At 44.5% G+C, this 14,208-nt stretch overlaps 1 protein-coding gene across 50 annotated transcripts; it reads left to right on the forward strand.

The window, feature by feature from the left end:
• The first annotated feature begins 1,510 nt into the window (after positions 1–1,510).
• On the forward strand, positions 1,511–12,378 carry LOC117346062 (ankyrin-2-like). 50 transcript variants are annotated; one of them, XM_033915305.1, is made up of 22 exons: positions 1,512–1,854; positions 5,227–5,298; positions 5,404–5,472; positions 5,580–5,651; positions 5,756–5,827; positions 5,935–6,003; positions 6,111–6,182; positions 6,290–6,358; positions 6,467–6,538; positions 6,647–6,718; positions 6,826–6,897; positions 7,003–7,074; positions 7,179–7,250; positions 7,358–7,426; positions 7,534–7,602; positions 7,711–7,779; positions 7,891–7,959; positions 8,067–8,135; positions 8,241–8,312; positions 8,421–8,492; positions 8,600–8,671; positions 12,125–12,378. In XM_033915305.1, exons 1-22 carry the CDS (start codon positions 1,846–1,848, stop codon positions 12,314–12,316), a joined length of 1,617 nt encoding a protein of 538 aa, XP_033771196.1. In that variant the 5' UTR covers positions 1,512–1,845; the 3' UTR covers positions 12,317–12,378. The 50 variants fall into 50 exon arrangements, with proteins under 50 accessions (XP_033771223.1, XP_033771225.1, XP_033771224.1 ...); XM_033915306.1 differs by having other exon boundaries at positions 7,003–7,071; positions 7,888–7,959; XM_033915307.1 differs by having other exon boundaries at positions 6,650–6,718; positions 7,888–7,959.
• The last annotated feature ends 1,830 nt before the right edge of the window (positions 12,379–14,208 follow it).

Raw genomic sequence — 14,208 nt, forward strand, 5'->3', positions numbered from 1 at the left:
AAAATATTTAATGTAAGATTTTAGTTAACAGTAATGTCCTCATTTAGGTAGGTAAAAAGTGAGGGGAGAGGAGGATCGCAGAAGGCAGCGATTACAGTATAAAAAAATACAAGAGGATAGAAGATGAGGTGGAATAGAGAAAAGGTAGGAACAATAAAATGTGAAAGGGAGGAAGGGGAGAGGGAAGGGAAGGAGGAAAATGTAAAAAGAAAGAGAGAGAGAAAGGAGGCATGGAAACAGGGCAATAGAGGCGGAAGGAGAGACTTGTCTACGACTGATTCTGGGATTTGGGGGTGAAGTGACAAGATAAAAGGCAGTTTAATGCAGGGCTTCTCAACCCAATCCGTGGGATGACCTAGCAGTCAGGTTTGCAGGCCTGGAAAATCTGGCAACGACATGACCTTTTCACTTAAACAGCATCTTCTGGACACTGCTGTTCTGTAATGCTGGCGTTCCCGAAAAAGAGGTGAATCATGAACTTCTCGCTCAAACAGCCACCGGCAAGTCCCTGCAGATTATGAGGCCTGTAGGATTTCATATTCGGTCCACGGCCCGGCTCCAAACTTGGAAACCATCGGAAAAGTACTTAAATGACTCCATTTTGACATTCAGATTCACCGATTAACTTTACATCAGTGACTAGAACCTCTAACAATTCATAACATTACATCAAAATACCTGTTTCACAGTAACTAAAACGTCCTCCTTTATGTAAAGTTTTGGTAATTGGTTGATGGTAGATGCCTGGAATGCCCTCCAGAGGGAAGTGGTGATGGAATTCAAAAAAAGCGTGGGATAAAAATAAAGGATCTCTAATTAGAAAACAAAGGTTGTAAATTAAAGAACTAAGGCTGGTATTGGACAGACCTGCATGGTCTGTGTCCCATATGTGGTGATTCAGTGTAGGATGGGAACTCCACTAACTTGGAACATGAGAATGTTACTGACCAGATTTTATGGTAGATATCCTGCAAACAGCATGGTTGGATAGGCTGGAATGAGCTTGGAACGGCAACTTCAGCATTTGGAACCTAGGACAATAGTAGGTGGACTTTAGTCTATGGCCCAGAAATATCAAAGAAGAGACAAGCTAATCTAATCATGTATTTTTTAATGGATGGACTGTTCAGGTCTTTATCAGCCATAATTTAGTATGTTACTATCTATGTTACTGTTGTAATAATTTCAAATGTTTGAACTGAAATCTCGCTTGTCACAGAGAAATCTGAACTACAAGTCCCAGCATACAGCGGGGTGCACCCAGGCCAGGATCGACCCTGTCGGAGAAATCTTGTGCCAGATGCAAACCTTGGAGCTGTCACATTACCCAGTTCCAGAAGGGAGACCTTTTTTTTTGCCAGTCCTAGTTTTGAACCTAGTTTCCTAAGCAGCATGGGATATGTAGTCCTTGAATCTAGCCATTCAGATCAGCACGGCTTATCCCATAATGCATCAGGATGAGGCCGTTGGCCATTTTTGTGTCTGTGTGACCGTAGTAGAGCAGCCATATTTCCCAGTTCCAGGAAGGAAATGCTAGGCCAGTCCTGGATTTGTGAGAAGTACATCCTAATTTCTTGGAACCAATTGGAAACTTTGTAATTCCCCTGGTGAAGAGGTTTTCTACCCTTTGTCAATTGGACTATTATCTTCTCTATCTGGGCCTTTGCTTGTCCTAACCGCCCTCTCGGTCTCCCTTAATTTTTTATTGGGAATTCTGTTCTTTGAATTATTTTGTTTAGCTGTCTCCACTCAACCCTCATTGAGAGAGAGCTGAAAGAGCCCTCGCCCTCTGCTCCCTCTATCACACAGCTTCCAGGACTATTTCTGACTGCAGGTGGAACCCTCATGGACCAGGTATCTCAAGCCTTAAGACTTATCCGTTGATTTCCAGCACGCCCCAGAACAGGACAATTGCATCTGTAGAAGTACCTACCTATTATCATGTTAATTGAATGGTATAGGATCTGGGATTTTTTTTGGGTTGGAGGATCTGCTAAAAACTGCCAGCTCATAATATCTGCAGCTTTCCAAGTGGGTTGAGAAGTCCCTCAGATTATTTGCACTTTTGATAGTTATTAAAGGCTTATTTTTAAAAGACTTATCTAAACACCTGGTAAGGGGACACTTGAGTGGAGCTGGAGTGCTGGCCGCAGGACTTTGTTTTAGTTTTTGACTGTTTTGGAATTGTTTATGATTTCTACGTATTTGAGTCCGATTCTGTGTTCTGCTCAGTTCTACCTTTGGCTGAAAGGGTTTCGGAACGTCCACTGCTCACCCCTGGAGCATGCCACATGGCCTCTAGCTACTTTTTTGGCATCTTGCTAGGTAGCCATGACCTGGATTGGCTGCTGTTGGAAACTGAATACTGATGGACCTTTGGTTTTTTCCAGAATGACAGTTCTTATGTCTTTATTAAAAGTGGTAGCTGATTGCTTTGCTATTCAGCATTATGGTGGAGTGGAAAGGGTAAATGTGAATTGCATGTTTACTCTTCCAAAAATACCAGGACTAGGGGGGCATGCGACGAAGCTACTGAGTAGTCCAGGGGTAGGCAATTCCAGTCCTCAAGAGCCAGGTCAGGTTTTCAGGATCTCCACAATAAATATGCATGATATAGATTTGCATCTCAAGGAGGCAGTGCGTGCAAATCCATCTCGTACATATTCATTGTGGAGATCCTGAAAACCTGGCCTGGCTCTGGCTCTCGAGGACCGGAATTGCCTACCCCTGGAGTAGTAGATTATTATTTTTTAATTCTTTATTCGTTTTCAATCTTACATCAAGTGCACAAACAATAAAACAATACAATTAAACCCATCACTTGACAATCTTTCTGATTTATCTTACAATACATAAAATTACCACCCTGGAGTAGTAGATTTAAAACAAACCAGAGAAAAGATTTCTTCGCATGTGTGATTAAAGTCTGGAAATCATTGCCGGAGAATGTGGGGGAAATCGGTTAGCTTAGCGAGGTTTACAAAAGACTTGGATAATTTTCCTAAAAGAGAAGTCCATAGGTTTCCAAGTTTATTAGTTTCGTGTTAAACCATCTATCCCAAATATCTAGACAGTTTACAGTAGGTTACTAACTGTGCCTTCTTTAAAAATCATTGGAACGAGAAGAGCCGATATGTTTACTGTTGCAGGTCCACAATGGTGGAATTCCCTTCCCCATTATATTAGAATAGAAAGTGATATCCTAATATTCAAAAAGCTTTTAAAATCCCATTTATTTAAGGACGCCTTCGATCTATAATTTAACTTATGGACGCCATTAACTAATTTTTAATCCTCTAAATTGTTGTTTTGGCTCAAACAAATATGCAAGAAGTGCTTTGAATAAATTTTTACCCTACCTTTCGTTCTTCCCTGGTTTTTTGTTTTTTTTTCCTTTTCCCCATTGTAACTTTACCCTCCTTTCCTATCTCTCATGTGAGTCACAATTTGATTTTATTGTAATTAGGTTAAAGTTTCTTTATTATATTATGTACATCGCTTAGAACTCTGAAATAGGCGATTCATCAAATGTGAAATAAAACTTGAAACTTGAACTAGGTTAATACAGTAAATTATTTAAAAGATTTAATTGAAAACATTAATGGAGAAGGCCATTATTGAGATGGCTTGGGGAAAATCCACTACTTATTCCTAGGATAAGCAGCATAAAATTTGTTTTCCTACTTGAGATCTAGCTAGGGACTTGGGACTGTTGGAAACGGGAAACTAGGCTCGATGGACCTTCGGTCTGTCCCAGTATGGCAACTCTTATGTTCTTATGTGAGCCAAGTATAGGAGAGTGAAGCCATTGTGACATCATTGCTGAGCTTGGCTCCTAGGCATTGGTGAAATGAGGCATTATGACATCACAATATCAGCTCTGGAATGTTGCTACTCCTTAGGATCTTGCCAGGCACTTGTGACCTGGGTTGGCCACTGTTGGAAACAGGATACTGGTCTCGATTGGATAGGCCATATGGTCTTTACGTCTGTTTTTCTATTACTGTGTTTTCTTCCATATCCTAAACTGACTTCATCAGGCTTTAGACTTGGACGGTCCTTGATTAGTGGCAGCGAAGTGAACACATCCAGTACTTTGGATGCTATTTTCTTTTTGCAGTAATTTGGGATTTTTTTTTTTTTTTTAAATCCTTTATTTATAATTTGTTACATATCCAAACAACAAATATTCAGGTAAATCAAGAACAGCAAAAAAGAAAATAATTTGTATATAGCAATATAAAAGGAAATAAACTTCAAATAGCCTAGTCCATTTTATACATGTTTGAAATAAACTACCATGACCCAGTCCACTTTTATATTAGTCGCTTGATAACCATACAATAAGAAATACACTTCCCCCTTAATATTCGCGGGGGTTAGGGGCACAGCTGGCCCACGAATATTGAAAAACGCAAATAATTTTTTGGGCCGACTCTGAGCCCCGTCCCACCTCCCTCCCACCTGGTGGTCTAGCGGTGAAGCAGGGAAGTAGCGATCGTCCTACGTTCCTGCAGTAGCGATCGTCCTACATTCCTGCCCCATGCAGAGCCGTCCACAAAAATGGCTGCCGTGAGTTCCCGCTATAGTCTCGTGAGACCATGGGAACTCAAAGCAGGCTCTGCACGGGGCAGGAGCGTAGGACGATCGCTTCTGCCCCGCTTCACTGCTAGACCACCAGGTAAGGTGTGGAGAGGTTCGGGAGGTGGGGGTGATTCTGGGTTTAGAAAACTGCAAATAACCGAAGTCGCGAGTCCTAAACCCGCGAATCGGGAGGGAGAAGTGTAGCATAATCAGTCTAGTATTAATACCTTTAACAGACAAGATGTGGCATTCTTTCACATGTCATAACTTCCTTCAAAAGCCAAAAAAAAAATAAAATTATGAAACTGTTTGCAAAGGTATATCCATAAGAAAATCCACCTCACTGGTTCCAAAAATACATACTTAACACTTAATATTTCATACTTAATATGAAATGAGGCATTTCCAAGGAAACTTTTTTTAAAAAGAAAGTTGCTCCTGCCACTAAAGCCTTAGGCTTTGTATTGTGGCCGCGTAACAAATTTTCCAGATGTATCAAAGGCAGACTCAATTTGAAAGGAAGCAGTTCCTACAACTCAAGCCTGTTTTTTTTTCATGAAGTACAATTTTAAAATAGTTTGCTTCTCTAATTCAGACTTAAACACAACCAATAATGTTCATGGGTGCGTCTCTTCTCTGCAGGAGATTTCCAGACATACAGATGTGACCGGAGGGGATAAAGCGGACATGGAGTCGGAGGTCTCTGATGAAGCGGTATGTTGCCTACATTGAACACATCCTGTACTTTGGATGCTAGTTTCTTTCTGCAGTAATTTAGGATTTTAATGTTACGTTCATGGGTGTCTCTCTTCTCTACAGATTTCCAGACATACAGATGTGACGGGTGGGGATAAAGCGGATATGGAGTCGGAGGTCTCTGATGAAGCGGTATGTTGCCTACATTGTGAACACATCCTGTACTTTGAATGCTAGTTTCTTTCTGCAGTAATTTGGAATTTTAATGTTACATTCATGGGTGTCTCTCTTCTCTGCAGGATATTTCCAGACATACAGATGTGACCGGAGGGGATAAAGCGGACATGGAATCGGAGGTCTCTGATGAAGCGGTATGTTGCCTACATTGAACACATCCTGTACTTTGGATGCTAGTTTCTTTCTGCAGTAATTTGGGATTTATTGTTACATTCATGGGTGTCTCTCTTCTCTGCAGGAGATTTCCAGACATACAAATGTGACCAGAGAGGATAAAGCGGACATGGAGTCGGAGGTCTCTGATGAAGAGGTATATTGCTTCCATGGTGAACACATCCTGTACTTTGGATGCTAGTTTCTTTCTGCAGTAATTTAGGATTTTAATGTTACGTTCATGGGTGTCTCTCTTCTCTACAGATTTCCAGACATACAGATGTGACGGGTGGGGATAAAGCGGATATGGAGTCGGAGGTCTCTGATGAAGCGGTATGTTGCCTACATTGTGAACACATCCTGTACTTTGAATGCTAGTTTCTTTCTGCAGTAATTTGGAATTTTAATGTTACATTCATGGGTGTCTCTCTTCTCTGCAGGAGATTTCCAGACATACAGATGTAACCGGTGGGGATAAAGCGGACATGGAGTCGGAGGTCTCTGATGAAGCGGTATGTTGCCTACATTGTGAACACATCCTGTACTTTGGATGCTAGTTTCTTTCTGCAGTAATTTGGGATTTTAATGTTACATTCATGGGTGTCTCTCTTCTCTGCAGATTTCCAGACATATAGATGTGACCGGAGGGGATAAAGCGGACATGGAGTCGGAGGTCTCTGATGAAGCGGTATGTTGCCTACATTGTGAACCCATCCTGTACTTTGGATGCTAAGTTTCTTTCTGCAGTAATTTGGGATTTTAATGTTACATTCATGGGTGTCTCTCTTCTCTGCAGGAGATTTCCAGACATACAGATGTAACCGGTGGGGATAAAGCGGACATGGAGTCGGAGGTCTCTGATGAAGCGGTATGTTGCCTACATTGTGAACCCATCCTGTACTTTGGATGCTAAGTTTCTTTTTGCATTAATTTGGGATTTTAATGTTACATTCATGGGTGTCTCTCTTCTCTGCAGGAGATTTCCAGACATACAAATGTGACCGGTGGGGATAAAGCGGACATGGAGTCGGAGATCTCTGATGAAGCGGTATGTTGCCTGTATGGTAAACACATCCTGTACTTTGGATGCTAGTTTCTTTCTGCAGTAATTTGGGATTTTAATGTTACATTCATGGGTGTCTCTCTTCTCTGCAGGATATTTCCAGACATACAGATGTGACCGGAGGGGATAAAGCGGATATGGAATCGGAGGTCTCTGATGAAGCGGTATGTTGCCTACATTGAACACATCCTGTACTTTGGATGCTAGTTTCTTTCTGCAGTAATTTGGGATTTTAATGTTACATTCATGGGTGTCTCTCTTCTCTGCAGGAGATTTCCAGACATACAGATGTGACCGGAGGGGATAAAGCGGACATGGAATCGGAGGTCTCTGATGAAGCGGTATGTTGCCTACATTGAACACATCCTGTACTTTGGATGCTAGTTTCTTTCTGCAGTAATTTGGGATTTATTGTTACATTCATGGGTGTCTCTCTTCTCTGCAGGAGATTTCCAGACATACAAATGTGACCGGTGGGGATAAAGCGGACATGGAGTCGGAGGTCTCTGATGAAGAGGTATATTGCTTCCATGGTGAACACATCCTGTACTTTGGATGCTAGTTTCTTTCTGCAGTAATTTAGGATTTTAATGTTACGTTCATGGGTGTCTCTCTTCTCTACAGATTTCCAGACATACAGATGTGACGGGTGGGGATAAAGCAGATATGGAGTCGGAGGTCTCTGATGAAGCGGTATGTTGCCTACATTGTGAACACATCCTGTACTTTGGATGCTAGTTTCTTTCTGCAGTAATTTGGGATTTTAATGTTACATTCATGGGTGTCTCTCTTCTCTGCAGATTTCCAGACATATAGATGTGACCGGAGGGGATAAAGCGGACATGGAGTCGGAGGTCTCTGATGAAGCGGTATGTTGCCTACATTGTGAACCCATCCTGTACTTTGGATGCTAAGTTTCTTTCTGCAGTAATTTGGGATTTTAATGTTACATTCATGGGTGTCTCTCTTCTCTGCAGATTTCCAGACATATAGATGTGACCGGAGGGGATAAAGCGGACATGGAGTCGGAGGTCTCTGATGAAGCGGTATGTTGCCTACATTGTGAACCCATCCTGTACTTTGGATGCTAAGTTTCTTTCTGCAGTAATTTGGGATTTTAATGTTACATTCATGGGTGTCTCTCTTCTCTGCAGGAGATTTCCAGACATACAGATGTAACCGGTGGGGATAAAGCGGACATGGAGTCGGAGGTCTCTGATGAAGCGGTATGTTGCCTACATTGTGAACACATCCTGTACTTTGGATGCTAGTTTCTTTCTGCAGTAATTTGGGATTTTAATGTTACATTCATGGGTGTCTCTCTTCTCTGCAGATTTCCAGACATACAGATGTGACCGGAGGGGATAAAGCGGACATGGAATCGGAGGTCTCTGATGAAGCGGTATGTTGCCTACATTGAACACATCCTGTACTTTGGATGCTAGTTTCTTTCTGCAGTAATTTGGGATTTTAATGTTACATTCATGGGTGTCTCTCTTCTCTGCAGGAGATTTCCAGACATACAGATGTAACCGGTGGGGATAAAGCGGACATGGAGTCGGAGGTCTCTGATGAAGCGGTATGTTGCCTACATTGTGAACACATCCTGTACTTTGGATGCTAAGTTTATTTCTGCAGTAATTTGGGATTTTAATGGTACATTCATGGGTGTCTCTCTTCTCTGCAGGGGATTTCCAGACATACAGATGTGATCGGTGGGGATAAAGCGGACATGGAGTCGGAGTTCTCTGATGAAGAGGTATATTGCTTCCATGGTGAACACATCCTGTACTTTGGATGCTAGTTTCTTTCTGCAGTAATTTAGGATTTTAATGTTACATTCATGGGTGTCTCTCTACTCTGCAGGAGATTTCCAGACATACAGATGTGACTGGAGGGGATAAAGCGGACATGGAGTCGGAGGTCTCTGATGAAGAGGTATGTTGCCTCCGTGGACAGGTTATGAGATTCATTCTTCCAATGGGCATCTGTAGAAATCTCATGCAGATCGAAGCGGGACTTTCAGCTGGCATAAGTAAGGTTGAACAGATAGCAGAGCTTCAGAAATGGGGGGGGGGGGGAGTTAGCAAAACGTATCAGATGAGTAGGGGCATGTACAAGGAGAAACTAGAGCAGTGTCTCGCAAACTTTCTGGCCAGCAGCTCACTAAATCCAGTGCCCCAGCCGGAAGGCACCTGGAAGTGTGCGGATGTTGACGCCATGACGTCCGGGCATGCGTGGCGGCCCATCTGGCCATGACCCGCTTCGGTGGAGGGTTCCGGGAGGTGCAGGAGGAGAGACGCCGACCAAGAGGAGAGTCCTCTGTGCCGGCTGACTTCCTACAAGATGTGCCTCTCGCCGCGATAAACTCATCCTGTAGGCAGTCAGCTGGCACGGACGACTCTCCTCCTCGGCAGTGTATTGCGGCACGCCTGAAATCTCAGGAGGCACAGAGTTTGTGATACACTGGGCTAGAGAATGACACGGGGACAAATGTGTCCCCCGTCCCATCCCTGCGCGCTTTTGTCGCTGTCCCTGGCCCATTTCCCGCAAGCTCTGCTGTAATCGCACAAGCCTCAAACATTTATGATTTTAAAGTGTCCGAGGCTTGTGCAGATGAGGACGGAGCTTGCAGGAATGGGGCAAGGAAAGAACTCGCAGGGCGGAATAGGAAATTGAGTTTCCGTGGGGACAGGGACAAATTTGTCCCCATGTCCTTCTCAAATAGAGACGTTTAATATTCCTGCATTGTACCTTTTTTTCTCTTTGTTCTCTGCTTTCCACCAATCACAACTACTTCCTCTCATGGAAGAATTGCCAGAATCCAGGGAACAGAAATAGCAGGGGAGACTGATAAAATACACAAAGCGTAGGGACTAATAATAGCAAGGCAGAATCCGACAAAATGCAGGGAGCACAGAGGCAGGAGATGTCGAGGAGACTGGCAAAGCGCAGACAGCAAGGAAGAGGGGCTGACCTACGATCCAAAGGAGCCCTGGCTCCTAGCCTGGAAGCGAGAAGGAGCAGGCTTCTCCTCGGCCTGGGAACGTGCAGGCATATAGAGAGAGCTGTGTAAAATGCCAAGTCTCCCACTTTCAGCTTATGTAGGTTATCTCCCACTGGGGAGCCAAGAGCACCTTTTCAGCAAACACCCCTCTCTCCCCCACCCCCTCTGTGTTAATCGCATCTCCTGCTGCTGGAAGACCAATCTCATGATCCGAGCTGTGAGATTTTTCTGCTATTATCACACCAAACTGGTCCCTTGGCAGCAGGTGCTCATGAGGGGGAGGCCGCTTGTTGGTGTGTCAGGGAGTGGGAGGAGCCGGGAGGTGGAATAGGTGGATCTGGATGGAGTAGGATGGGGCTGGTGGTAAGCCCCCTCGGCAGCTGTCTTTATTACTTATGCCAGTGTCTCAAACTTTGTCGAGCCGCGGCTCGAGGTATCCAGAAGTTAGCAGACATCGACGCACGCGCGAAGGCCTTTCAGACGGGCCCTGAGCCGGCGGTGGGGGGGGGGGGGGGGGGGGGTGTGCCAGCAGAGAAGAGGGCCGGAGAGAAAAAGAGGTGCTGGTACCGGCTGATTTCCTACAGAACGCGCCTCTCACGGCGAGAGGCACGTCTTGTAGGCAGTTCAGCCGGCACCTCTCCTCCTTCCCAGTGCGTCGCGGCCCGCCTGAGATCTCGGGAGGCACGCCATTTGCGATACACTGACCTACGCTCCACATCTGGGCCTGAATAGAGGTGCTGAAAATACCAGGTGTAATTCCTGGTGCCCTATTTGGGTGCACAGACCTGGCATTCTAAAACAGTTTTCTCAACTCAGTCCTGGAGCGCCCCCTTGCCAGTCAGGTTTTCAGGACATCCACAATGAAATATGCATGAAAGAAATTTGCATATCAAGTTTTAAGTTTATATAAAATTTGATCGAATCGCTTACCAAAATTCTAAGCGACGTACAAAGAATATAAAATGAGGAACATAAATATAATTATGAATAACAGACATAAAAAAAAATTATATTCCAACAACAAAGAACAAACTGACAAACTGAACCAAACTGGCAGGGGGGGTATGAACTGGTGACCCATCAAAACCGCGGCGGATATTTGCACAGGACAGATGTGCACCGCTATACAGGGCTTCCTGTTTGCGCTGTGAGGGGTGTGTGGGGGTAACCCCCCCACACACACACCAAACTTACAAGTCCTCACACTCCTGTTGGAGGCAGTGTGGGGGCAGACTCCCCCCCTCTCCCACTACCAAAGCTCCAAGAGCGAAAACGGGAAGGACAACAGGGGTTTTCAGTGTACTGGGGGGATTCCCCCCCCCCCGTAACCCCAACCCCCAACGGGAGCACGAGAACTTTGTAAGGTTTACTGTGAGGTTCCCTTCCCACACACCCCACTCACAGCGCAAACAGGAAGGCCTCAAAGTCGCGGCGCGCATTTTTTCTGCGAGCAAATGTCACCTCGGGATTGGCGCCAATGTCCGGTGTGCTTTTGACAGTGTACTATATGAACTGCATTTAATATAGGACAGTAAACATAAATAGTAAAAACAACTATGAGGGGAAGTCCAAAGTTAGAAGCTCAAAGTAGGGGCTGGCTAAGAGATCCTGCTTAGAACTACAGTAGACATAATGGTGTCAGGTCAAAAGCGTGCCGGGACAAAGGCGCGCCCAGACAATTGAGCGCAGCGCGGAGGCACGCGCTGCTGAAAATTACTGTTTTTAGGGCTTCGGGGGGGGGGCATGGGGGGGAACCCCCCCACTTTACTTAATAGACATCGCGCCGCGTTGTGGGGGCGTTGTGGGGGGTGTGGGGGGTTCTAACCCCCCACATTTTACTGAAAACTTAACTTTTTCCCTGTTTTTATGGAAAAAGTTAAGTTTACAGTAACATGTGGAGGGTTACAACCCCCCAAACCCCCCATAACGCCGGCGCGATGTCTATTAAGTAAAGTGTGGGGGGGTTCCCCAACACAACCCCCCGTCGGAGCCCTAAAAACAGTAATTTTGAGTGGCGCGCGCCTCCGCACTGCGCTCAATTGTCTGGGCGCGCCTTTGTCTTTCGCGCCGTTGTCTATGAACCGACATAATTAATCAAAAGCGTCTTTAAACAAGTTGCCTTTAAAACGATCTCAAGATTTTTCTCCCCGCAAATGGAGTTCCAGAGTTGTGGGGCGGGAAAAGATACTTGAACGCCTCTTGTTGATAATGGAGGCAGCATATGCAAATCAAGTTTATGCATATTCATTGTGGATATCCTGAAAAGCTGACTGGCAAGGGGGGGCGCTCCAGGACCGAGTTGAGAAACGCTGCTCTATAACGGCAGGCCGCAAGACCAGGGCAGAGTTTTGAGGCTAAGGATTAACTGTCATGTGCTGCTTTAGGTCTCCACCAAGAAGGAGAGACATTATCGGCTGGGAGAGGATAACCTGGAGGATACCTTGGAATATGAGTTTCCTACCGCTGCTGGTCTCATGCCCTTGACTGAGAGAGAGAAAGATGAAGACATGATCCCCATAACACCTCAACCGAGTGCCCTGGACCCCGTTGCCATATTAGAACCCGTGATGAGATGAAGCAAAGTTGGACCCCCATGGTTATTGAAAATATTTTCAAAATAAAGTTCCGTTTGGTTAAATTTTGGTATTTGTGTGTATATATCATCCACGAAGGTCTAATGCAGGGCTACTCGGTTCCGATGGACCATTGATCTGATCCAGTAAGGCTATTCTTCTGTTTCTATTAAGTAATGTTTGGACAATTTCCTGGAGGAAAAGTCCATAGTCTGTTATTGAGACAGACGTGGGGGAAGCCACTGCTTGCCCTGGATCGGTAGCATGAAATATTGCTGCTATTTGGAATTTTTCCAAATATTTGTAACCTGGAGGGCGTTCTCTAAATATAATGTGACACAGTATGAACCTATTCCAGCGGGAGTGATGTTGAAACTCTGCTCAGGTAGGGGGATAAATGGTTCAGCCTGTATGCTAGACATTTGCCACAGGAGGGCAGCACTGAGCATCTCTGCAGTACTGATTCCTGCAGCAATGGCGCCCTCCAGTGACCAGTGACTGGAATAGCGTCTGTAAACTACCAGTAGAGCCAAATGGCAGATTTTGAACAGAAGTGAATGAATGAATCCCTTTTTATTTGCCCTTTTTAAATTCTTTTCCATCGATTTGTTGAGATAAACTGCTTTGCGTTCCATAGATGGGGAAGAGAGTGTTCTCTAAATATAATGTGATAAGAGTATGAACCTAATCCATCCCTTGAGCCATTTTCAAATGCTGGTAGTCTGAAGATATCACTTTGTTTTGGTTTAGCTTTTTTAATTGTGTATTAAAGCAGGCAGACAGACAGATAGACAGACACCAGGACCACACTGTGTTATTGTGAGAAGGTCCACCTCGTCTGCCACAGTGTGCTCTGCTGAATAATGCTTTTTTCTTGCTTCCTTAGATTCTGTGCTTGATCCAGGATTTCTTGAATTATGTCACTGCTATCCTCTCCAGAAGTCCATCTCAGTGAATGTCTGAGATGGACTTCTGGAACAGATGCTACCAGAAGCTACCTTAAGAGACTGGGAATCCAAACGGCAGATGATGTTTAATGTGAGCAAGTGCACAGTGATGCATGTGGGAAAGAGGAACCCAAACTATAGCTATGTGACAGCTGGGTTCTGTGTTAGGAGTCACTGCCCAGGAAAAGGATCTAGGTGTCATTGTGGAGGATACATTGAAACAGCTCAATGTACGATGGCTGCTAAGAAAGCAAATAGAATGTTAGGATTATCAGGAAAGGAATGGAAAACAAAGATGAAAATGTTATAATGCCCTTGTATCGCTCTATGGTATGGCCACACCTTGAATACTGTGTACACTTCTGGTCACTGTATCTCAATAAAGGATACGGAGGTGTAACCTATGGAACTTTGTAAGTCTTAAGTAGTTTGAACGTAAGCCCCAAAGTGGAATTAGAAAAAGTGCAGAGAAGGTTGATGAAAATGATACAAGGGATGGGTTGACTTCCCCATGAGGAGAGGTTAAAGCAACTAGGGCTCTTCAGTTTGGAGAAGACACAGCTCAGGGGTGATATGATAAGAGGTCTATAAGATACTGAGTGGAGTGGAAAGGGTAGATGTGAATCGCTTGTTGACTCTTTCCAAAAACTACTAGGACTAGGGGGACATGAGCTGAAGCTACTAAGTAGTAGATTTAAAACAATCCGGAGCAAATATTTCTTCACACAAATGTGTAATTAAACTCTGAAATTCATTGCAGGAGAATGTGGTAGAAGTAGTTGACTAAATCTCCAGCATCCTCAAAGCAGGCAAGAGCCAGTCCCAAAGCTGGAGAAAACAGGAACCTCCCTGAGCTATAAAAAGCTGGCACTGAACAGAAGGACGGACTGGAGGAGATCGGGGCTCTCTGTGATCTGTGACCCACCACGGGATTCAAATCATCAGAGA

Source organism: Geotrypetes seraphini, chromosome 12 (assembly GCF_902459505.1).
Source record: "Geotrypetes seraphini chromosome 12, aGeoSer1.1, whole genome shotgun sequence".
NCBI lineage: Eukaryota > Metazoa > Chordata > Amphibia > Gymnophiona > Dermophiidae > Geotrypetes > Geotrypetes seraphini.

Excerpts from the sequence above, each read along its gene's own strand:
- LOC117346062 (XM_033915303.1), top strand. Across the intron at positions 7,075-7,178 it reads CGGAGGTCTCTGATGAAGCG|GAGATTTCCAGACATACAAA; the intron begins GTATGTTGCCTA and ends TCTTCTCTGCAG. Across the intron at positions 7,780-7,887 it reads CGGAGGTCTCTGATGAAGCG|GAGATTTCCAGACATACAGA; the intron begins GTATGTTGCCTA and ends TCTTCTCTGCAG.